This window comes from Gymnodraco acuticeps, unplaced genomic scaffold (assembly GCF_902827175.1).
Source record: "Gymnodraco acuticeps unplaced genomic scaffold, fGymAcu1.1, whole genome shotgun sequence".
Classification (NCBI taxonomy): Eukaryota; Metazoa; Chordata; class Actinopteri; order Perciformes; family Bathydraconidae; genus Gymnodraco; species Gymnodraco acuticeps.
Window position 1 is genome coordinate 1 of NW_022989853.1, and position 23,287 is coordinate 23,287.

Consider the following 23,287-nt stretch of genomic DNA (forward strand, 5'->3'; position numbering starts at 1 on the left):
AAGACACGGTACTGTGAGGAGCTGAATGAGAAGGTCCGGCTGCTGTACCGTCTGCACATCCCACCAGGTCACTCAACATGATGAAAGTCATGAGATCCAAGCTGCTGTCAGGGCTGGAAATTGACTTATTCACTTTTGTGTGTGTGTGTGTGTGTGTGTGTGTGTGTGTGTGTGTGTGTGTGTGTACACGTGTGTACGTGTGTAGCTCTGACAGAAAGTGAGGATGACCCCTCTCTGATGAAGAGCCCCCTGGTGTCCACAAACAGACCGCTCTTTGTTAATCTGCCGTCAGGTCAGTGCACACACACTGCCATGTGAACCAGCTCAAGAACTAAACAGTGACGGCGTGTTGTTGTTGTTGTAACATAACATCCACAATAGGGAATGAGTATGTGACGTCATCCACAGCAAGTCGTCCATCTTTGGAGGATGCTAGCGAGCGCAACCTATTGACTTAACCTGTACAGTGAGAGAGTAACTCACTTTTTCACCTTTAACTTTTCAAACCTGGTCAGGATGCACTGTTATGTCTCTCTACGTCACTCCTATGAGCAATGACTGAAACAAACAAAGGATCCTGGGATTGTATTCTTTGACGCTAACAGGGAAACGAGGACGTAGCAACCATCAGTGATAGATGCTAAACCGTGTTGGACGTCAGCCGTCTCCTGTCTGTTCATGAACTATAGTAACTCAAACCACTAGACAGGGAACATGATATATACACTATAAGCCAACATTTAGCCAGCATCCAGTTAGCATAACATTAGCTCTCTTTACTGACTGTAGCCGTCATTGAAACTGCTGTTCCAGATGTTGAAGGAGAAGTGAAGGACTACCAGGAGCAGCTGAAGCAGATGCTGAAGGATCTGGTCAAGCAGAGAGAGAAAGATGTGGAGAAGCCTCTGCCGCTCATGAACCAGGTACTGGAAACACACCGTACTAGAGTTTTAATGCACAATAAAAGTGGTGCCTCCCCTTATAAGTCTGTATGTATTTAGTTTACTTCATATCCTGATAATCTGATCTCTTTTTGACAATAATAGAGAGAATATACCTTAAAATCAACTGAAATCAGCAGCAAATTCGACTAATTAGGCGCTGTGTTAGTCCTGATGACCTGTTTCTCCCCCAATGCATGCTGGGAAAGGCTTAATACCATTGGTGGTTTAATCTGTAATCCCAGGCTCCTCCAACAATGCAACATACAGTATAAAATAATATAAATAGTATAATATAAATATTGTTCTGCATCCTTTTTCTTCTTCTCCCCATTATTATATTATTAATATGAATAATATAGACACTTTTAAACAACGATGGTGCTGAATTACATTAACACTTACTGCACACTTATGTAAATATCTTTATCATGTTCATTCAAATGCTTAACTGTGATATCTTGTTTCAACATTTACTTTATCAATTTCTAATTTGTCTTTATTTGTACCTTGTGTGAATCCTGTTTTTCACTCTGACCTGTCGCTGCTATAAAGTTCCATCTTATCTTACACTAAAGTGTTCTTCAGAAAGGCAACGCAAGTTTATTTATATAGCACTTTTCAACACAAGGCAATTCAAAGTGCTTTACAAAAATGACATAAGAGCGTAAAACACATTAGAAACATTACAAAGCAAAGATAATAAAACATGAATAAAAGTTACAGTGCAGTTTAAGATGTGAATAGTTCAATTAAAAGCAGCGGCAAGTCTTCAGCCTGGATTTAAAAGTAGTCAGAGTTGCAGTGGACCTGCAGGTTTCTGGGAGTTTGTTCCAGATATTTGAAAAGACCCCTAACTAAATTCTCACATTCCTCTACCCCTAGTCTTCCCGTGGAATTATAGTTATTTTGAGACTTTTCTAACCTTTTTCTATTCCTTTTATCCTTCTCTTTCAATCATTTTGCATCCCCAGACAACACATGTCCCTTATGGCGCATTTCCACTACAGGGCCTCGCTCGGTATGGCTAGGCCTCGTTAGGCCTTGTTAGGACTGGCTCACTTTATGGCGCATTTCCATTACAGTTTAGGAACTGGGGCAGTAACTATAGTAACGCAGTGTAGGCGGAGCCGTGACGTCATCTTCAATGCGAGCCCCAGAAAAACAACACAGCCGTTAGCTCTTAGCACTCAGAGCTCACAGCTCCTCATATCTGTTCAGAAACTAGACAAAAGTTAAACAAGTACAAACCACAGACTGCCTGTGTCATGGCGAATACAGTCGCTGGTTTATTTATGTCTGTATCGGCCGTTGTTGTGAGTGTGGACGGTCGGAGCATATACTGCGTTAGCTTAGCCAAGCTCCATTCAGAAAACACGCATTTTAAAAGGGTGTTTCTCTGCCGTCTGTCTGCAGACTTGTCAAAGCATTAATTCATGGTTTTTACTAACCGGTATCAGTATGTTGTTACTTCGGCATCATTTTGAAACGTGTATTATAATTAAATCACGGTCAAATATGTTCATCTTGTTGTAGTTGTAGCTCCCTTGCCAGCAACTCTCTCTCTAGTTTAGCATACTCAGCCCGACTCACCCTGGTTGTTGGCCCGGAAAGAACCTCGATTTTATGGGGCCAGAAAAACTGTGAAATAGCCTAGTGGAAATGCAACCAAGAACAGGCACGGCTCGGCACGCTTAAAGCGAGCTCCGCGCTGTAGTGGAAATGCGCCATTACTGTCACCCGAACCCATCTTTGACCTTTAAACCACTTTTCAATTTCCAGAATAAGGATTTTGAAACCTGTTTTAAGACTTCCCTCGTGAGTCTTTAAAAGAAAAAGAAAGTAAAAAGTCTTCTTCTTTCTCCTCCACAGCGTGAGTTCATCCAGTTTTGTAAGACGCTCTACAGCATGTTTCACGGCGACCTGGTGGAGAACGACCTCTTCCAGGCCATCGCCACGGTTACCAGCCTGGTGCTGCAGATCGGAGAGGTGGAACATCGGAGACACAGCTCAGAGGGGTCGGAGGTCAGCGCAGAACAAACCCCCGAGGATGCTGGGAGTTCTTCGTCGGACAGCGATTGGACGGTCAGCTACGCTCAGATTCTGGCGTCGCTGCTCACCGAACAGGCGCTGGTGAACTTCTTCGAGAAGCCCGTGGATCTGTGTGCAAAAATCTCACAGGCCAATCAGAAGCAGTACGAGCAGCGGGCCGGATTACTCACTCTGCAGCAGGGGAGGTGACCCAATGTGAGCCAAATAATATCAGTATCACCGGACAGGAAGATGCAGAGTGCTAGAGATACCTTTGACATTACAATTTATAGTATGACTGAACTGTAACTGACAACAGGAAGGAGGTTTTTCCAGTTTTCCCAAAGTACGTAGAGCCAAAAGAGACAATTTATTACGCAGCAGGCCACAAGATGGTCGACTCGCTGCAGAAATATCAGTAAAAAGATCCTTTTGTGCCTGGATCAATTCTTGTTAGACGGATGACCCGAATGTGAGGCGAGACGCGGACAATTATCACTATCACTGGACAGGCAGGAAGATAAAGAGCCCTAGAGATACCTGTGATATTAAAATCAATAGTCGGACTGAACTGTAACTGACAACAGGTTCTGTTCCAGTTTCCCCAAAGTACTTCGAGACAAAAAAGACGCAGCAGGCCACGAGATGGTCGACTCGCTGCAGCAACATGAGTAAAAAGATCCTTTCGTGCCCGGATGAATTCTCGTTATTGCCTTTTGACGTCACTGATGATGCAGCCTCTATAAAGTGTTGTGTTATATGAACAGTGTACGGTGCTCGTCATTTTGTGTTTTTTGTGCCTTGTTAAATTCACACGTTTGCCTTTTCACGTCACCATAAAGATGCCTGCAGTTAAACTGTGATGTAGGCTCATACTCTGCCACCACTTTCTAATAAAGAAGCTTTTATAAAGTGTGTTATGACTAATGACTTCAATGCCAGGCTGTGAAACAGATTTAGTGATCAATTCAATGTCAAGTTAAATAACAATGTAATTAATAAAGGGTTAAGTTAATACATTAAATAGAAGTCCTTAATTCTAAATGAATATGTTGTTAATAAATTCATTGATTCTGATTAATATAAACGTGTTTGCATTTTTGATTGGAGAAACAAGTTTTATACAATATTTTTGAAGTATTACACGGCTTCGCTGAATACTCGATTCTGATAGGTCAATGTGGACATTTTAGAGCGCATGTGTCAAACTCAAGGCCCGGGGGCCAAATCAGGCCCTTGGTGGATTTAATTTCGGCCCGCAGGATAATCTTTAATTCCTATTAGATCTGGCCCTCCGGTATATTGCACGCACACCTTCACTCCATCCTGAGGGTCTCCTCCGCTCAGAGCCTGAGCCCAAACATTGATGACCTTGCACCCAAGATGAGATGCCAAGTATCTGAGCTAGCATCACAGAGCAGCACACTGAGTTCAATGGATGCTTCCTTCTGCACTTTCTCTCACGACAACAGGGCATGTTTGGTTTTCTCTTTGAGGGGAATAGTTTTGTTGAAGCTGTTGTTGGCCTGTGGGGAAATGTAATCATAAGAAATGACTCTGGAAAAGCTGCAGATAGAGCCATAAGAAATGAATGCAACTGATTATTTAATGTTTAATGTTGTTTTTATAGGCAATAATTTAAGCTTTGTTAGTTCCAGGTTTAATATGTGCAATAAGTTCATTTCAATAAGTTCTGCAATAAACATTGAACCAGTCCGGCCCTCGAGTAGTAGGCCTACCCATTTTTTTATTTTGGCCCACTGTGTATTTGAGTTTGACACCCCTGTTTTAGAGGTTGTTAATTTTCGTTGTTAAGGAGAACAGACCGTTGTTAAGGAGAATCAAGGGACTATGTGCAGTCGTATCAATCCGTAGAAATAATTTAACTCCAGCTGTGGACAACACACATTCGTCTTTTTGGTAAGAAAACACCTTGGAGCACTTTTTAAATATTATTTTTTATATATTTGTCGAGAGCACAAGACTTTGGATTCATGATGGCTTAACCGAAAAGATAAAGTTACAGAAAACCTCGCTGCACATTATCCCTTACATATATAATGACGTCTTTAAATGCTACACCCATTCATCCCAATGAAGTGTGAATACAACGATTAGAAGAAGATACCAGGGGTCAAAGTTTAGAATCAAAGAAAGGAGTCAGAGTGCTGCAGGAGCTTGGTGTGCTTTATTAGCTACTGATTAAAGGTAGAGGACCTGTATAATCTGAAGACACAAAACACACACACACTAGTGGCCAGCCTTCAGTGTAAAGGAGGGAAGACTGAGGCTCTCGTACACACTCTTCAGGAGCGGTTTCATCATGGAGGAGTGACTGACTCCTTAGTTACAGGCATAATTTGAACCCGTTGCTCGGGTAATACATCCTGAACAAAGAGGTTTATATATATTAAATATTATTGAAATATACAAAGTGAGTGATTTTCCCGAGGCGTCTCAATTGTAACAATCTAAAATAGTATAGGTATGCATAATCAGACATGTTTAAATGTGTCTTGTGTCACATCCACAGGTAACGGGGGGGGGGGGCAGCAGCATTTGAAAGATAACAGTTAAAATACACAGATCTAAACTAACTACAGGCTACACATTGCACTAAAGCCACAGGTGTGTTGACAGGAAGTCGCCCTGTGGATGTGCTTCTCTGGAGGGTCGGTGGGCGGGCTTTGTCTTTAGATAGCTTCCACGTAGTTGGCGGGCAGCATGCCGGTCTTGCCGGTGCGCTGCACGGTGCCATACATCCAGCCCTCGTCGATGGCCTGCACGTTCACGATCACATCGCTGTCCTTGAAGGAAACCTCGTCGCTGTCGGCCGCCGCGTAGTCGTAAATGGCACGCACGGTTTTCTGCAGAGGATAAAGAAGTGTGAGTGTTGGAGCTATACGTTGATCTATGTTATTCAGTTGTTTTGCAAGGATGCAATATTATTTAATGACAACCAATTTTCATCAACTTCTTAAAGGTCTCCTATCATGCAAAATGCACTTTTTGATATCTTTTATACATAAATATGTGTCCCCAGTGTGTCAGGGATCTGAGACCCATAATATATGCCTCCAAGTAGCATGATAGGAGATCTTTCAATTAATGTATCTTTCTGCATTTTGTATTTATGTACATTTTTTGTATTATTTCATTTATTTATTTTATAGAGCAAGGGAATTTTTGGTGTCATGTTGACATGTTGAGTGTTACGTAGTTAAACCCCTGTAAGCAAAATTATTCACATTTGTATGTTAATTTCCAAATGACCCGCTACACAGAGTCATGTGTAAAGAGTGCGAGGAGGCTGTGAGAGCTCCAAGAGTTTAAAGCATGAGGGGGGGGATATTCTCTATTTTTTTTATTGTCAACAAATCCCATAAAAAGACTAAAACAAGTGTTGAAATAATCTATATGATATGATCATGTGTTGTAAGTCATGCTAGTGAGTTTCATCATTTAGTTTATCTAAAGAGACCTTGAATGTGCACATGTCTGTCTGCAGCGTGTTATTGAGCATAGGGTCTTGTAACATGGGATTGTAAAAGGTCCAAAAGGTAAAGTGCTGCGTAAACTCAAAAGAAGTGAGACCTGTGAGATTCTGTTATTCTTTAGACAGACAGACAGACTCTTGATGGACTTGACGCAAGTATTCTGGCTCTCATACTGTTGGACAACAATATAATAGTTCCTTCAATCAGCAGTGTGTCTGTGGTTCTATTTTGTTATATCTTGTTATGTCTTGAGTGTCTAAAGTTTCGGATCCATGATACAAGCAACTTATTGATCCATTAAGTAGTGACTGACCCCGGTGGTGGAGGGGTGGGAGGGGACGGAGGAGACGGTGGTCTGCTGGGTGGCGACTGAGGAAGACCTCTGCTGGAGCTCCACTGTCTTAGCATGCTGGTAACCTGAAGGAAACACAGAGACACACACTGTTTACATAATCACCAGAGATGTTAAAGTACACACATCCTTTACTCGAGTAGAAGTACAGATACACGAGTTTAAAAAAACTCTGGTGAAAGTAGAAGTACTGACTAAACTTCTTTACTCAAGTAAAAGTAAAGAGGCTTTGAAATGTACTTCAGTAAAAAGTACCCATAACTAGCAGCTGTTTTAAAGAGTACCTGACCTCCCTTTATATTAATAGAACAATAATGTCATTGTTAGCTAATGAATGTTTCCATGCTGAACAACGGCAACATGACAACGTTTCCATTGGTCCCTCTTCTTTAGAGAAGACCAGGAAGTGATGGATACACGGATCGTGTTCCAATCAATAGGCACGCAATGACTCTAAAGAATAATGATCACGCATCAAACACACATTCAGACTAAAGGAACCAGCTGTTTGGAAAATGAGAGAAGTAGAAAGTACAAGTATTTGTGTTCAACATGTGAGAAGTAGAAAGTACAGGTATTTGTGTTCAACATGTAAGAAGTAGAAAGTTCAGGTATTTGTGTTCAACATGTAAGAAGTAGAAAGTTCAGGTATTTGTGTTCAACATGTAAGAAGTAGAAAGTTCAGGTATTTGAGTTCAACATGTAAGAAGTAGAAAGTACAGGTATTTGTGTTCAACATGTAAGAAGTAGAAAGTACAGGTATTTGAGTTCAACATGTGAGAAGTAGAAAGTACAGGTATTTGTGTTCAACATGTAAGAAGTAGAAAGTACAGGTATTTGAGTTCAACATGTAAGAAGTAGAAAGTACAGGTATTTGTGTTCAACATGTAAGAAGTAGAAAGTACAGGTATTTGTGTTCAACATTTAAGAAGTAGAAAGTACAGGTATTAGTGTTCAACATGTAAGAAGTAGAAAGTACAGGTGTTTGTGTTCAACATGTAAGAAGTAGAAAGTACAGGTATTTGTGTTCAACATGTAAGAAGTAGAAAGTACAGGTATTTGAGTTCAACATGTAAGAAGTAGAAAGTACAGGTATTTGTGTTCAACATGTAAGAAGTAGAAAGTACAGGTGTTTGTGTTCAACATGTAAGAAGTCAAAGTAAAAAGTCGTCAGAAAAATGAGAAGTGGAGTAAAGTACTGACACTAGAAAAATGTACTTAATTACAGTAACGAAGTATTTGTACTCCAATACTTCCCACTGCAGTGTGTGGATCTGAGGTGTTTGGTAAAAATACTGTCTTCAGTATTGTTGGAGTATTTACCCGTGGAGGAGGCCATGAAGCCGTTGCTGTAGAGGGACATGTGGTGTTCAGGGTCCTGGGAAACTTCAGACTTCTCGTCAGCGAGGCCGCTCAGAGCGCTGGTGGAGCGGGAGTGCTCCTTACTGCGGCGCTGAGCTTGCACTGAACAACATCAGAGGTAAGAACCGTTTTTAAGATTTTGTAAAATAATGAATTCAATAAGATCAGGTTTAACATTTACCTCATACTAGCCATGGCTGGAACACATCACTTTGAATCTGTTTAATCTCTTTTAACATTGTTTTAAAAAGTGTTTTCCTCTCACCTGACATCATGTGCAGACTCCTGGACTGGATGTTGTCCTCGGCCGGGTCGTAGTCGAACACAGAGCCGGGGTTTGTGCGCCAGACACGCAGATCTGAGAGCAGACAGTCACATTTAAAGACTTAAAATCACACATTTCAATCTGTGGCTTTAGATATTTCTCAGACTTTGTATGAAATGTGCGCCGGTTTCTCATTATTAACAATCTTTGCAAAAAATTAATGAAAAGCTCTTTGAAAAAAGAATGTATTCTACAAAGCATGTGATTGACCTTTCTTTCACTATTCGTACATAGTTCAAATATCTTATAGTTTATAGTATGGTTTTCTCTTTCTTGACAGTGTGTGTGTTTGTGTACCGGTGGTGGTCTCCTGGTCGTGCTCGATGGCCCTCCTCCTCTCCATCTCCACCACTTTCCTGGTGATGCCACGGTAGTTGATGTCGCTGAACTCCTGCGTGTTCTTCTTCACACGTTCAGTCGTTAGGTCGGTGCTGGTGGGAGTGAAGCTGCCCTTACTCTTCTCAAAGTCCTCGTGGTATCTCACCTGGAAGAGGAAAACACAACGGGGTTAACAGACAGGAGATATTTGTTAGAGCAGCAACTGTGTTTTAATCCGCTGCGGAAAATAGCCCTTAACAGATTCAATATTTACTGAGGGATTTTTTTTCTCCAAAACGTTCCAAAAACGTTTCATATCACGCTTGCAGAAACGCACAATGCTACGTGGTGATCGTTGTGAAACTACGGTTGAGTTAAGGCAACAGGTCTCTACTTTAAAGAGTCCTCTCCTGCTGATTTTCAGGTGTATATCAGTATGTAGTGTCTCTACTTTAAAGAGTCCTCTCCTGCTGATGTTCAGGTGTATATCAGTATGTAGTGTCTCTACTTTAAAGAGTCCTCTCCTGCTGATGTTCAGGTGTATATCAGTATGTAGTGTCTCTACTTTAAAGAGTCCTCTCCTGCTGATGTTCAGGTGTATATCAGTATGTAGTGTCTCTACTTTAAAGAGTCCTCTCCTGCTGATGTTCAGGTGTATATCAGTAGGTTGTGTCTCTACTTTAAAGAGTCCTCTCCTACTGATGTTCAGGTGTATATCAGTATGTAGTGTCTCTACGTTAAAGAGTCCTCTCCTGCTGATGTTCAGGTGTATATCAGTATGTAGTGTCTCTACTTTAAAGAGTCCTCTCCTGCTGATGTTCAGGTGTATATCAGTATGTAGTGTCTCTACTTTAAAGAGTCCTCTCCTGCTGATGTTCAGGTGTATATCAGTATGTAGTGTCTCTACTTTAAAGAGTCCTCTCCTGCTGATGTTCAGGTGTATATCAGTATGTAGTGTCTCTACTTTAAAGAGTCCTCTCCTGCTGATGTTCAGGTGTATATCAGTATGTAGTGTCTCTACTTTAAAGAGTCCTCTCCTGCTGATGTTCAGGTGTATATCAGTATGTAGTGTCTCTACTTTAAAGAGTCCTCTCCTGCTGATGTTCAGGTGTATATCAGTATGTAGTGTCTCTACTTTAAAGAGTCCTCTCCTGCTGATGTTCAGGTGTATATCAGTAGGTTGTGTCTCTACTTTAAAGAGTCCTCTCCTACTGATGTTCAGGTGTATATCAGTATGTAGTGTCTCTACGTTAAAGAGTCCTCTCCTGCTGATGTTCAGGTGTATATCAGTATGTAGTGTCTCTACTTTAAAGAGTCCTCTCCTGCTGATGTTCAGGTGTATATCAGTATGTAGTGTCTCTACTTTAAAGAGTCCTCTCCTGCTGATGTTCAGGTGTATATCAGTATGTAGTGTCTCTACTTTAAAGAGTCCTCTCCTGCTGATGTTCAGGTGTATATCAGTATGTAGTGTCTCTACTTTAAAGAGTCCTCTCCTGCTGATGTTCAGGTGTATATCAGTATGTAGTGTCTCTACTTTAAAGAGTCCTCTCCTGCTGATGTTCAGGTGTATATCAGTATGTAGTGTCTCTACTTTAAAGAGTCCTCTCCTGCTGATGTTCAGGTGTATATCAGTATGTAGTGTCTCTACTTTAAAGAGTCCTCTCCTGCTGATAGTCAGGTGTATATCTGTATGTAGTGTCTCTACTTTAAAGAGTCCTCTCCTGCTGATGTTCAGGTGTATATCAGTATGTAGTGTCTCTACTTTAAAGAGTCCTCTCCTGCTGATGTTCAGGTGTATATCAGTATGTAGTGTCTCTACTTTAAAGAGTCCTCTCCTGCTGATGGTCAGGTGTATATCAGTATGTAGTGTCTCTACTTTAAAGAGTCCTCTCCTGCTGATGTTCAGGTGTATATCAGTATGTAGTGTCTCTACTTTAAAGAGTCCTCTCCTGCTGATGTTCAGGTGTATATCAGTATGTAGTGTCTCTACTTTAAAGAGTCCTCTCCTGCTGATGTTCAGGTGTATATCAGTATGTAGTGTCTCTACTTTAAAGAGTCCTCTCCTGCTGATGTTCAGGTGTATATCAGTATGTAGTGTCTCTACTTTAAAGAGTCCTCTCCTGCTGATGTTCAGGTGTATATCAGTATGTAGTGTCTCTACTTTAAAGAGTGCTCTCCTGCTGATGTTCAGGTGTATATCAGTATGTAGTGTCTCTACTTTAAAGAGTCCTCTCCTGCTGATGTTCAGGTGTATATCAGTATGTAGTGTCTCTACTTTAAAGAGTCCTCTCCTGCTGATGTTCAGGTGTATATCAGTATGTAGTGTCTCTACTTTAAAGAGTCCTCTCCTGCTGATGTTCAGGTGTATATCAGTATGTAGTGTCTCTACTTTAAAGAGTCCTCTCCTGCTGATGTTCAGGTGTATATCAGTATGTAGTGTCTCTACTTTAAAGAGTCCTCTCCTGCTGATGTTCAGGTGTATATCAGTATGTAGTGTCTCTACTTTAAAGAGTCCTCTCCTGCTGATGGTCAGGTGTATATCTGTATGTAGTGTCTCTACTTTAAAGAGTCCTCTCCTGCTGATGTTCAGGTGTATATCAGTATGTAGTGTCTCTACGTTAAAGAGTCCTCTCCTGCTGATGTCCAGGTGTATATCAGTATTTAGTGTCTCTACTTTAAAGAGTCCTCTCCTGCTGAGGTTCAGGTGTATATCTGTATGTAGTGTCTCTACTTTAAAGAGTCCTCTCCTGCTGATGTTCAGGTGTATATCAGTATGTAGTGTCTCTACTTTAAAGAGTCCTCTCCTGCTGATGGTCAGGTGTATATCAGTATGTAGTGTCTCTACTTTAAAGAGTCCTCTCCTGCTGATGTTCAGGTGTATATCAGTATGTAGTGTCTCTACTTTAAAGAGTCCTCTCCTGCTGATGTTCAGGTGTATATCAGTATGTAGTGTCTCTACTTTAAAGAGTCCTCTCCTGCTGATGTTCAGGTGTATATCAGTATGTAGTGTCTCTACTTTAAAGAGTCCTCTCCTGCTGATGTTCAGGTGTATATCAGTATGTAGTGTCTATACTTTAAAGAGTGCTCTCCTGCTGATGTTCAGGTGTATATCAGTATGTAGTGTCTCTACTTTAAAGAGTCCTCTCCTGCTGATGTTCAGGTGTATATCAGTATGTAGTGTCTCTACTTTAAAGAGTCCTCTCCTGCTGATGTTCAGGTGTATATCAGTATGTAGTGTCTCTACTTTAAAGAGTCCTCTCCTGCTGATGTTCAGGTGTATATCAGTATGTAGTGTCTCTACTTTAAAGAGTCCTCTCCTGCTGATGTTCAGGTGTATATCAGTATGTAGTGTCTATACTCTGGTAAAAGTAGAAGTACTGACTAAACTTCTTTACTCAAGTAAAAGTAAAGAAGTATGGGCTTTGAAATGTACTTAAGTAAAAGTACCCATAACTTTGTGTCCTTGGGCAAGACACATGTCTGTTATGTGTCATTTGCAATGTTAGCGCTTTGAGCATTCGGAAAAGTGCTTGAATAAATGTAATGAAATGCAGATTCAAACTAAAGGAACCAGCCTGTTTGGAAAATGTAAGAAGTAGAAAGTACAGGTATTTGTGTTCAAAATGTAACAAGTAAAAGTGGTCAGAAAAATAAGTAGTGGAGTAAAGCACTGGTACCAGAAAAATGTACTTAAGTACAGTAACGAAGTATTTGTACTCCACTACTTCCCACCTCTGACAAAAAACCTATACAACACACAACAGGAAAGAGACAATATCTTACTCCTGAAATCATGCGCTGGCTCTCCTTGGCACGCCTCATCTCAGGCGTGTCCAGAACGAAGGCGGCCTTGCCCTGGACCTGCTTACGGAAACTGTCAGAGTACAGAACCTGGAGGAGCAGAGGACACACAGTGAGCGGCTGAAACCTGACACCATCACACGTTAGCCGTTAGCATCCACAGCACAAAGGGTGTGGTAAGAGAGACAAACACACTGGCAGAAGGAGGTTACTGGGAAATCAGACGGATGAAGGATTAACAGAAAACAGGATGACATCCCAATCTTCAGGAGAGGACAAGATGAAGTGGAGTAGTTTTAACAACAGGAAAGGTTAGCACAGCAGCGATGATGTGCACACTATTTGAAGACATTTCAAAAGTGGAGAGAATTAATACAATTAACTAGAGCCGGGAGACAAGTCAGTTAGAAAAGGGTTAACGTGGGGAGAACATATTGAAAGTAGAATATGTTCTGGAGGTACCGAGCTAATGTTCTCTTGGTTCCTTTTGACTCGCTCCATCTCTGGGGTACACACCACAGGGGTTCCCTTGGCTGAACTGTCTTTATACAACACCTACAGGACAGAAGCACAGCGCCCCGAGAGGCAAATCAAACACACTGAAACACACACAGTACACACACCTATAGGACTGCTTTCATAGACTTGGATTTACAAAAAACAGAAAACACGGACAAAGCAGTTTTCAGGGTTTCTCCAAAATTAAAGGTCCCCTATTTCACTGTTTTTCATCAATATATAGGTCTCAGATATATACAAAACATGTCTCTCGTGTCTCGCAGCATCCCATAATCCCCTCTGTTTCCAAAGTGCTGATTCTCTGTCTGTTACTTTAGATGAAAATAAGGAGCCCCTCCCCACGCCCCTCAGAGAGACATTTGGTTACAAAGAACTCAATGGTGCTCTAGGAGGAGATTCAGGTGATCAGGGGGGGGGGGGGGGGGGTTACCTTGGTTTCTGATTTGCTAATGGTTACTCAAGACAAAACATCGTTATGACATCATAAAGTGGCCAAAATCTGATCAGCTCATTTTCAGACAGGTTTTTATAGAAATGGATCAAAAAGAGAGAGAATCTTTGTTTTGTTTGTTTACACAGAGGGGACACATGTTGATGTAGAAGAGACATGAAGAAGAGGGGACACATGTTGATGTAGAAGAGACATGAAGAAGAGGGGACACATGTTGATGTAGAAGAGACATGAAGAAGAGGGGACACATGTTGATGTAGAAGAGACATGAAGAAGAGGGGACACATGTTGATGTAGAAGAGACATGAAGAAGAGGGGACACATGTTGATGTAGAACAGACATGAAGAGAGGGGACACATGTTGATGTAGAAGAGACATGAAGAAGAGGGGACACATGTTGATGTAGAAGAGACATGAAGAAGAGGGGACACATGTTGATGTAGAAGAGACATGAAGAAGAGGGGACACATGTTGATGTAGAAGAGACATGAAGAAGAGGGGACACATGTTGATGTAGAAGAGACATGAAGAAGAGGATTTTGCATAATAGGTGACCTTTAAATAATCTCAGAGATAAAAACTGCTTTTTATTTGACGTTTATTGCTTTATGATTATATTTAAGCAGCGTCTCAGAAATTGGTCCTACAGAGTGACTCATCTTGAGCCGGGGTCTCTCTGTAGAGGAAAGCAAACACACTCCTTACAATTCAGCAGGAGATTTAGTTTGTCGTTAGCCGTGAAGTAGAAACACACTCTGCAGAAAGAAAAGCTAGGCTGTGTGTTAGAAGATATGGTCAATTGGGGGAGGGGGCATCATAAACAAAAGAGGGGTTGATGGAAGAAGATTACAAGATGGAGGAAAAAAGAATAGATGGGTGAAAATGAAAGGATGCATTGGGGTAAAAGTGATGATGATGATGACGAAGATGGTGGTGATGAGGAAGATGATTGCAGCTCAGGAAAATGTAGAGGAGGGAGAAGTACTCAGAGTTTGTACTTGAGTAAAAGTACAAGTACTCAGAGCTTGTACTTGAGTAAAAGTACAAGTACTCAGAGCTTGTACTTGAGTAAAAGTAGAAGTACTCAGATCTTGTACTAGAGTAGAAGTACTCAGATCTTGTACTTGAGTAAAAGTACAAGTACTCAGAGCTTGTACTCGAGTAAAAGCAGAAGTACTCAGAGCTTGTACTTGAGTAAAAGTAGAAGTACTCAGAGCTTGTTCTTGATTAAAAGCAGAAGTACTCAGAGCTTGTACTTGAGTAAAAGTAGAAGTACTCAGACTTTGTACTTGAGTAAAAGTAGAAGTACTCAGACTTTGTACTTGAGTAAAAGTAGAAGTACTCAGATCTTGTACTTGAGTAAAAGTAGAAGTACTCAGATCTTGTTCTTGAGTAAAAGTAGAAGTACCAGAGTGTAGGAATACTCTGTTACAGTAAAAGCCCCGCATTCAAAATGTTCCTCAAGTGAAAGAATAAAAGTATTCTCATCTAAATATAGTTAAAGTAGCGACAGTAAAAGTAGTCGTTGTGCAGATTGGTCCATTTCAGAATAATATATATGATATGTTTTCTAATGATTGATCATGAAAGTGTTCTCAAAGCTGGTGAAGGTGCAGCTAGTTTGAATGACTTTGTATACTGCAGGGTAGCTGGTGGATTTACTCCAGGTGGAACTAAAGTCTGATTTAACACTTGATTAGATTTACCATCATTCATCCACATCTGTAAAGTAACTCAAGGTATTAAATACATCTAGTGGAGTAAAGGTACACCATGTACCTCTGAATTGTAGTGAACTAAAAGTACAAATTAGCATAAAATAGAAATACTCAAGTAAAGTGCAAGTACCTCAGTACAGTACTTGAGTAAATGTACTTTAAACCACTGGGAAACTATGACTAGGATGAAGATGGGGGGTGATGGGAGTGGGGGGGGGGGAGCAGCAGAGGATGGGAATTATCAATGAGCACTACTATCCACTCTCAACCGTTAGGAGCACACGTGGTTCGGGGTTTTTTGTTTTCTGCTACCGAGCTGATGTTCCTCTGGGTTTCTCGAACCCTCTTCACCTCTGGGAGGTCCGATATCGCCGTGCCTTGACCCAGAGAGTCCTTGTATTTAATCTACCCAACACACAGTGAGGGTAGAGTGGAGGAGAAAGTAACAAGGTCAGAAAAAGACAATTACAGGAGACAAAACACAGCACTGCAGACAGGAAACACGGATCAAAACACACTTTTTTTAACGCCCTGAGAAATGGTGGGAGGAAGTACTCAGATCTGGTACTTCAGTAAAAGTAGAAGTACTCAGATCTGGTACTTCAGTAAAAGTAGAAGTACTCAGATCTGGTACTTCAGTAAAAGTAGAAGTACTCAGATCTTGTACTTTAGTAAAAGTAGAAGTACCTGTGTAGGAATACTCTGTTACAAGTAAAAGTCCTGCATTCAAAATGTTACTCAAGTAAAAGTACAAAAGTATTAGCATCAAAATATAATTAAAGTACCAAAAGTAAAAGTTCTCATTCTGCAGATTGGTCCATTTCAGAATAATACATATGATATGTTTTGATTTATGTGATATTGCAAATTTTACTAAGTCTTATTTGAGTGTTGATTATATTTCACATCAATCCAAAGTAGAAGTACAAAGTGACAAAACATTTAAATACTCAAGAAAAGTGCCTCAAAGTGTACTTAAGGAAATCTACTTAGTTACTTTACTCCACTGGAAATGAAGAAGCAGGTTATGAGTGGAGTTCAGCCGACCCCATGATGTGTTATATCTGCGCGATGGGTTTAATATGAACATTACATTTCTGAGATCTAAGGGGAGTTTGTTATGACGGTGTTTAAAAGAGATGAAGTATGAGGGGCGGATGAAAGCAGGGTCACTCTGAGGAGTACCGTGCTAATGTTGTGCTGATTGCGTTTAACCCTCTCCATCTCGGGGGTCTCTGATACTGACGTGCCTTGTTCCACTCCTGTTTTGTATTGAATCTTTGAAATGAGACAACACATAGAAAGAGTCACATATGGTGGCAAGTAACACACTCAAAGGCAGGTTAGTGTTCAATTTAGGAGGAAATACTGGATGTTAACATAAAAAAACTCCAGGGAAAGGATTAATTTAGGGGAGAAATGGTGGGAAATTATGTTTTTGTCGTCAACCGAAGTTGGCAGACATAAGGAGTGAGATGGAGGAGGGGAAACCAGACTTTTAGACTAGAAGAGGGGGTTTCAGGGGAAATGTAAGGGGATAAGATAAGGGTCGTTGAAGTCCTTCTCCTCTACCAAGCTGATATTCTTCTGGGTTTCTCGGACCCTCTTCACCTCGGGCAGATCTGGTATGGACGTGCCTTGACCCAAAGAGTCCTTGTACTGAATCTGCCCATTGCAAAAGTTACACAGACACAGAGTAAGACAGGGACAAACAAACACAAGAAACAAAACACTTCTGACATCACAAATCACATCACATCACAAAAGTTACAGACGGAGACAAACAAACACAACAGGTCTGACATCTAAGAGCTGAGGAGAGTTGTTATGGTGTCTGAGGGAGATAAAGGGTGAGGAAGAGGGGAAGCAGGGTCACTCTGAGGAGTACCGTGCTAATGTTGTGCTGATTGCGTTTAACTCTCGCCATCTCGGGGGTCTCTGATACTGACGTGCCTTGTTCCACTCCTGTTTTGTATTGAATCTTTAAAAGGAGACACAGAGAGAGTCACACATGGTGGCAAGTAACACACACAAAGGCAGGTTAGGTTTTACTTTAAGGGGGTAAAAAAGGCCTTAAGAAAGTAGTTATAATCCTAAAGGTCCAGGGAAATGCAGATGTATTTAGGACGATATGAAGAAGTGGGCTTTATGTTTGTTGTGGAAAAATGAATTCAAGATTAAGTTGGAAAAAATGAGGGATTTGTGAAACTTAGTTAGGATGGAGGAGGGGAAACCAGGACTAAATAATGAGGAGGGTACAGTTTTCTAGCCTTTTAGACTACAAGGAGATGATATTAAGGGGATAAGATAAGGGTCGCTGAAGTAACACAGACACAGAGTAAGACAGAGACGAACAAACACAACACTTCTGACATCTAAGAGAGCGTAGGGAGAGTTGTTATGGCATGGTGTTTGAGGGAGATAAAGGCATAGGCGGATTTTGCGGGGGGGGCAGGGGGGGCATTGCCCCCCCTAGTGGCTGAAATATGATACAGCATTACTACGTTGAAAACTGTTCCAATACAAATATTTCGTATATCAATATTTTAATAAGATAGGACACTGGTTCATAATATTGTAGCGTGTTCAAGTAACCAAGGGATATCGTAGTTATCAAATAAGTATAAGATGTGCACAGTTATGATTTGCACTGTTGTTGGGTGGAGAGACCGCCCCTTCCATATGAGTGAGTGTGTACGGCGGGCATGAGGCGTGCATGACGGGACGAGTTGTGTTCGCGTGTGGAAAAGTCATACTCAGTGCGGTGAGCGCTGGCTTTATTGATACTGTATCCGTAGCACCCCACGCAATAGTTGGAACTGTGTACTGACGTCAGTAAAAAAGGTTTGCCCCCCCCCCAAGCGCAAATGTCAAACTCCGCCTATGGATAAAGGGTGAGGAAGAGGGGGAAGCAGGGTCACTCTGAGGAGTACCGTGCTAATGTTGTGCTGATTGCGTTTCACCCTCTCCATCTCGGGGGTCTCTGATACTGACGTGCCTTGTTCCACTCCTGTTTTGTATTGAATCTTTAAAAGGAGACAACACACAGAAAGAGTCACACATGGTGGCAACACACTCAAAGGCAGGTTAGGTTTTACTTTAAGGAGGAGGAAATGCCACAAAATCAGGAATTAAAATACAAAAATCCAGGGAAATGAAGATTTGTTTAGGAAGAAAAGGGGAAGGGGGCATTGTGTTTTTGTGGAAATATGAATTCAAGATACATAAAGTCAGTAAGTGGAGGGATTTATGGAATCTAATTAGGATGGAGGAGGGGAGACTAGGATTAAAAACCGTGTACGGTAACGTTTTCTAGACTTTTAGACTGTTCTATGAGAGGTCAGAGGGGGTTTTGGGGAATGATTTTAAGGGGATAAGATAAGCGTTGTTGAAGTCCTTCTCCTCTATACCAAGCTGATATTCTTCTGGGTTTCTCGGACCCTCTTCACCTCGGGCAGATCTGGTATGGACGTGCCTTGACCCAAAGAGTCCTTGTACTGAATCTGCCCATTGCAAAAGTGACACAGAGTAAGACAGAGACAAACAAAAGCACAGTACGGTAGACAGAACACACTGACGAAAATATAGTATGTTTTAGTGGTAGTTGGGTTGGTTGGTAATAAGGAGGATTGTGATATATATACGTTCTGCTTTCAAAATGGATGGTACTTCATTTAGTTGCAATGTAAATCCTACAGAGCCCTCAAAGTCCCGATAAAAAGACTCAAATGTGTCATGATGAATAACGATAAATATAGTCCCATATTCTATAGAAATAGGGTCCTAGTAGCACAAACAATGAACGACCCCAAAAGCAAACCAATGGACACAAAGTACTGTACTTGGACAGATTTGTAAAAAAACAAGTTTCTTCATCAATGTGTTTTTACAAAATGAATAACTCGCAATAAACCTGCAGTTTTTCATCCATTTCAATCCACATTGTCATCACTTTTTGGGTGAAATGTGTCATATTTAGCATATCAATTATCACTTTCTTGAGGTCCACAGTGACGTAGTAATGATCTAGATCTTAACTAGATCATCCTTGAATCGAACTGGACGTTTGTTTACGGAAAAATACAATTCAAATATAATATTTATAGTGCCTTCGTCTACAGTTACCACCAGTGCAGAGGCAAAACTAAATACTTGTGAACTTTGGGGGCCCGTAATTAGTAAGGAAATGTAATTAACAGTAAATGGCTAATTGAAGAGATTACATGTCGGGATATGTTATATTCCTGGTTATTCCTTAAGGAGTGAGTATGGAGGGAGGCTGGATGAAGTAGGGTCACTCTGAGGAGTACCGTGCTAATGTTGCGCTGGTTGCGTTTAACCCTCTCCATCTCGGGGGTCTCGGATAAGGATGTTCCTCCTCCCAAATCCTCTTTGTACTGAATCTTTACACAGATGAGGAATGAAAGTAGCAACCAGAAGTTAGCCTGATTTCAACTCTTGGTTAATGAGGAAAAGTGGGTTTGAATTCAAAGCTAAACCTGATTTATCGACACACACACACAGCAACAAAACAAACATATACATCAACATTTAAAGGACACAACAACACGGTATTTCACAACACACAAGCTCTGCTCTAAGAAATGTCACACTATAAGAAGTTAGTTGCTTGAATTAAAATGCAGAGTTTTCCACAAGGTTAAAAAAAATCTGTTTGGTCCAAAGATATTTGGGCTGCATATCAGGGTTTGTTAAAAAAAATATTAAGGGAACAAATCAAGAAAAATGTATTTTAAAAAGTGTTATTAGAAAAGATTAAGACAAAAATCTGATGGAGTAGATACCAAGCTGTAATTCTTTGTATTCTCTTTAGCACGGAGCATTTCAGGAGTGTCCTTTATAGTAGACACTTTGCCCTTTATGTTTTTATGGTCAATCTGGTACTGATACTACAGAGAGAAAAACAAAAGTTAACATGTTTTACAATCGGTCAAAATAAAAAAGAAGAAAACAGAAAACCAGAAGAGAAACAACTCGTCAATAAGAAGGAACACATCTACCTTAGTTTCTACACTGAGTACTAGACCGCTTTAACCCTCCTATTGTCTTCGTTTTCCCCTTACTTTGGTGTTCGCGGTCAAATTTGACCGGTCCTGTTTTAACTGCTATTACATTAACACAAAAACCATTAATCATCACCACATTTCATTTAACACCCTTTCAAACTGTACATATTGTATCAGACTACTGGTATACATGAACATCTGCAGTAAATATACAAAGAATAGACACTGAACATGTATTGCGTGTGCCAGGTGTGATCCATGTGGGGGATGGGCACATAAGAGCGGGAAATGTATCAAATTGTTCTGTGTGTGTGTGTGTGTTTGTGAGTGCCAGGTGTGATTCACATGGGGGGATGGGCACATAAGGGGGGGAACACATCTAGAGTATGTGTGTGTGTGTGTGTGTGTGTGTGTGTGTGTGTGTGTGTGTGTGTGTGTGTGTGTGTGTGAGGGTGTTTTATCTGATCCGGATGGTTACTAATTCCTTTTCTTTATGCAATCGAATGTAAAACAAAAAAGTTATGATTGATGAAAGTAGTAAATCGGTCAGATTTGACCCAAAGACAACAGGAGGGTTAAATACAAACACTGACTTTACAACTTTACAGAACATAATACATACGTATAAAGTATTGAAGATAATACTTTTAATCAGACATGTAGACACAGAGCCACAAGACTCTGGAAGAACCTCTGACTTCATCATACTCAGATACTCGCTGCGGCCCCAGTAGAAACAGGCTTATTAATTCATGCTTATATATATATTTTCTACTCACAGTGCTGAAGTTCTTCTGGTTCTCACGGACTCTCTGCATCTCTGGAGTGTCGAACACCGGCACATATTGAGACATGGTCTTCGAAGCCTCCTCTTTGTACTTTTTCTGTTGGGAAAAAACAAAAAGCCAAATTGAATTGTTTACTTAATCAAGCAAACGGATTTTAGAAAGAAAGGGAAGGTGAGATATTGGGTTAGGATTGTTCAAAACCTCTTGGTCAAGCTTGGGGTTTAGAAGAAGCTAATTGAAAGGAAAGTGGTACATATCCTGAGAATAAAGACAGATGAATCATATTTAGTAAAGACATGTTAATTAAAGGGAGAACTTATTTGAATAGCTTAGTTAGAATTGGGTCTAAGAGACATATTAATGGTTTAGAAGAATACATGGTTGTAGATAGCTGTTGGAGATCTATGGGAGAAAAGCAGAGTTAATAACTATCTGGTGTTGTATCAGATTTTAAATTCTGGTGGTGGAAGATAACTCCGTACCGAAGAGCATGCGGTGGTTCATTGGAACGCCATTTCCTTAAAAGTGGTCTCGACTTTTGAAAACACACATTCCTGTTCTCACCTTTTGCCTGAAACGATCCATTTTTAGTGCCATTCTCTATAAGCCCCCCTACCAAAAATGCCATGTCTTTTCTAAATATCTAGCAAAAAATATATATATACAGTATATATTATTAACCTGCATGTGACACCAGAGAGGAAGCTAGTTGGCCGTCTATTAAAACTGACTTCTTATTTCAGTTTGTGTTGTCAGATATGAAAATGTTTGTGCACAAACAATGAAAAGGGGAGTTTTTTTATGATATGCCCACTTTAAATTGGGGATTTAATGTACCTGGCTGATGATGTTCTTCATCTGCTGAGCATGGATGATCTCCGGGGTGTCGATGACACTCGTGAAGCTCGCCCTGTCCATCTCAGCGGTGTGTTTGTACTTATTCTGATGGACAGAAAACATCAGTCAACACCAGAGATGGCAAAAGTACACACATCCTTTACTCAAGTAGAAGTACAGATACTCGTGTTTAAAAATACTCTGGTAAAAGTAGAAGTACTGACTAAACTTCTTTACTCAAGTAAAAGTTTGACATAATTACTCTGTAGCTATGTTAGTTTGACAATAAAGAACCTTGAACCCTTGAAAAGTAAAGAAGTATGGGCTTTGAAATGTACTTCAGTAAAAAGTACCCATAGCTACCAGCTGTTTTAAAGAGTACCTGACCTCCCTTTATATTAATAGAACAATAATGTCATTGTTAGCTAATGAATGTTTCCATGCTGAACAACGGCAACATGACAACGTTTCCATTGGTCCCTCTTCTTTAGAGAAGACCAGGAAATGATGGATACACGGATCGTGTTCAAATCAATAGGCACGCAATGACTCTAAAGAATAATGATCACGAACCAAACACACATTCAGACTAAAGGAACCAGCTGTTTGGAAAATGAGAGAAGTAGAAAGTACAGGTATTTGAGTTCAACATGTAAGAAGTAGAAAGTACAGGTATTTGAGTTCAACATGTAAGAAGTAGAAAGTACAGGTATTTGTGTTCAACATGTAAGAAGTAGAAAGTACAGGTATTTGTGTTCAACATGTAAGAAGTAGAAAGTACAGGTATTTGTGTTCAACATGTAAGAAGTAGAAAGTACAGGTATTTGAGTTCAACATGTAAGAAGTAGAAAGTACAGGTATTTGTGTTCAACATGTAAGAAGTAAAAGTAAAAAGTCGTCAGAAAAATAAGTAGTGGAGTAAAGTACTGATACCAGAACAATGTACTTAAGTAGCCTACAGTAACGAAGTATTTGTACTCCACTACTTCCCATCTCTGCTCAACACAGACATACAAACACCAGATGTGCTCTCTGAAATGTTTTCTAAATATTCAGTCTGATTCCCACCTGACTGAGGATGTCAGTAGCGTTCTTCGCCCTCATGAAGTCAGGAGTGTCTGTCGCCAAAGCCATCATCCCCCTGCCCTTAATATCAGTTTCCAGCGACTTCTTGTACTCTCTCTGTAAATATAACAGGCAACAAAGTGTTACATAAAAGCTCTGTGTTTGCAAAAAGCAGATATGAAAGTGTTACTCATTCACACTCAGTGGGGCTGCAAAACCAAAAGTCTAGGGGAATGGTGAATAAAGAAGAGTTA

The 23,287-nt window shown here is 40.5% G+C and overlaps 2 protein-coding genes across 17 annotated transcripts in view; one reads left to right on the top strand and one right to left on the bottom strand.

Annotated features, from left to right (window-relative positions):
• The first annotated feature begins 8 nt into the window (after positions 1-8).
• Positions 9-4,055, top strand: LOC117561687 (TBC1 domain family member 8-like). Its single transcript, XM_034239246.1, has 4 exons — positions 9-67; positions 206-292; positions 790-923; positions 2,814-4,055. Exons 2-4 carry the CDS (start codon positions 238-240, stop codon positions 3,180-3,182), a joined length of 558 nt encoding a protein of 185 aa, XP_034095137.1. The 5' UTR covers positions 9-67; positions 206-237; the 3' UTR covers positions 3,183-4,055.
• Positions 4,056-5,138: 1,083 nt separating this feature from the next.
• Positions 5,139-23,287, bottom strand: part of LOC117561696 (nebulin-like) — a gene marked incomplete at its 5' end in the record, with an annotated part of 41,815 nt that continues 23,666 nt past the window's right edge. For 8 of the 16 annotated variants that reach the window (XM_034239265.1, XM_034239346.1, XM_034239315.1 and 5 more), the window contains 18 exon segments: positions 5,139-5,839; positions 6,783-6,886; positions 8,145-8,285; positions 8,449-8,541; positions 8,806-8,992; positions 12,610-12,717; positions 13,090-13,182; positions 15,629-15,721; positions 16,502-16,594; positions 16,889-16,981; positions 17,205-17,297; positions 18,250-18,342; positions 18,727-18,819; positions 19,627-19,719; positions 20,122-20,226; positions 21,123-21,227; positions 21,969-22,073; positions 23,037-23,150. In XM_034239265.1, the coding sequence (XP_034095156.1) occupies positions 5,666-5,839; positions 6,783-6,886; positions 8,145-8,285; positions 8,449-8,541; positions 8,806-8,992; positions 12,610-12,717; positions 13,090-13,182; positions 15,629-15,721; positions 16,502-16,594; positions 16,889-16,981; positions 17,205-17,297; positions 18,250-18,342; positions 18,727-18,819; positions 19,627-19,719; positions 20,122-20,226; positions 21,123-21,227; positions 21,969-22,073; positions 23,037-23,150 (1,980 nt within the window). 16 annotated transcript variants of the gene reach the window in all.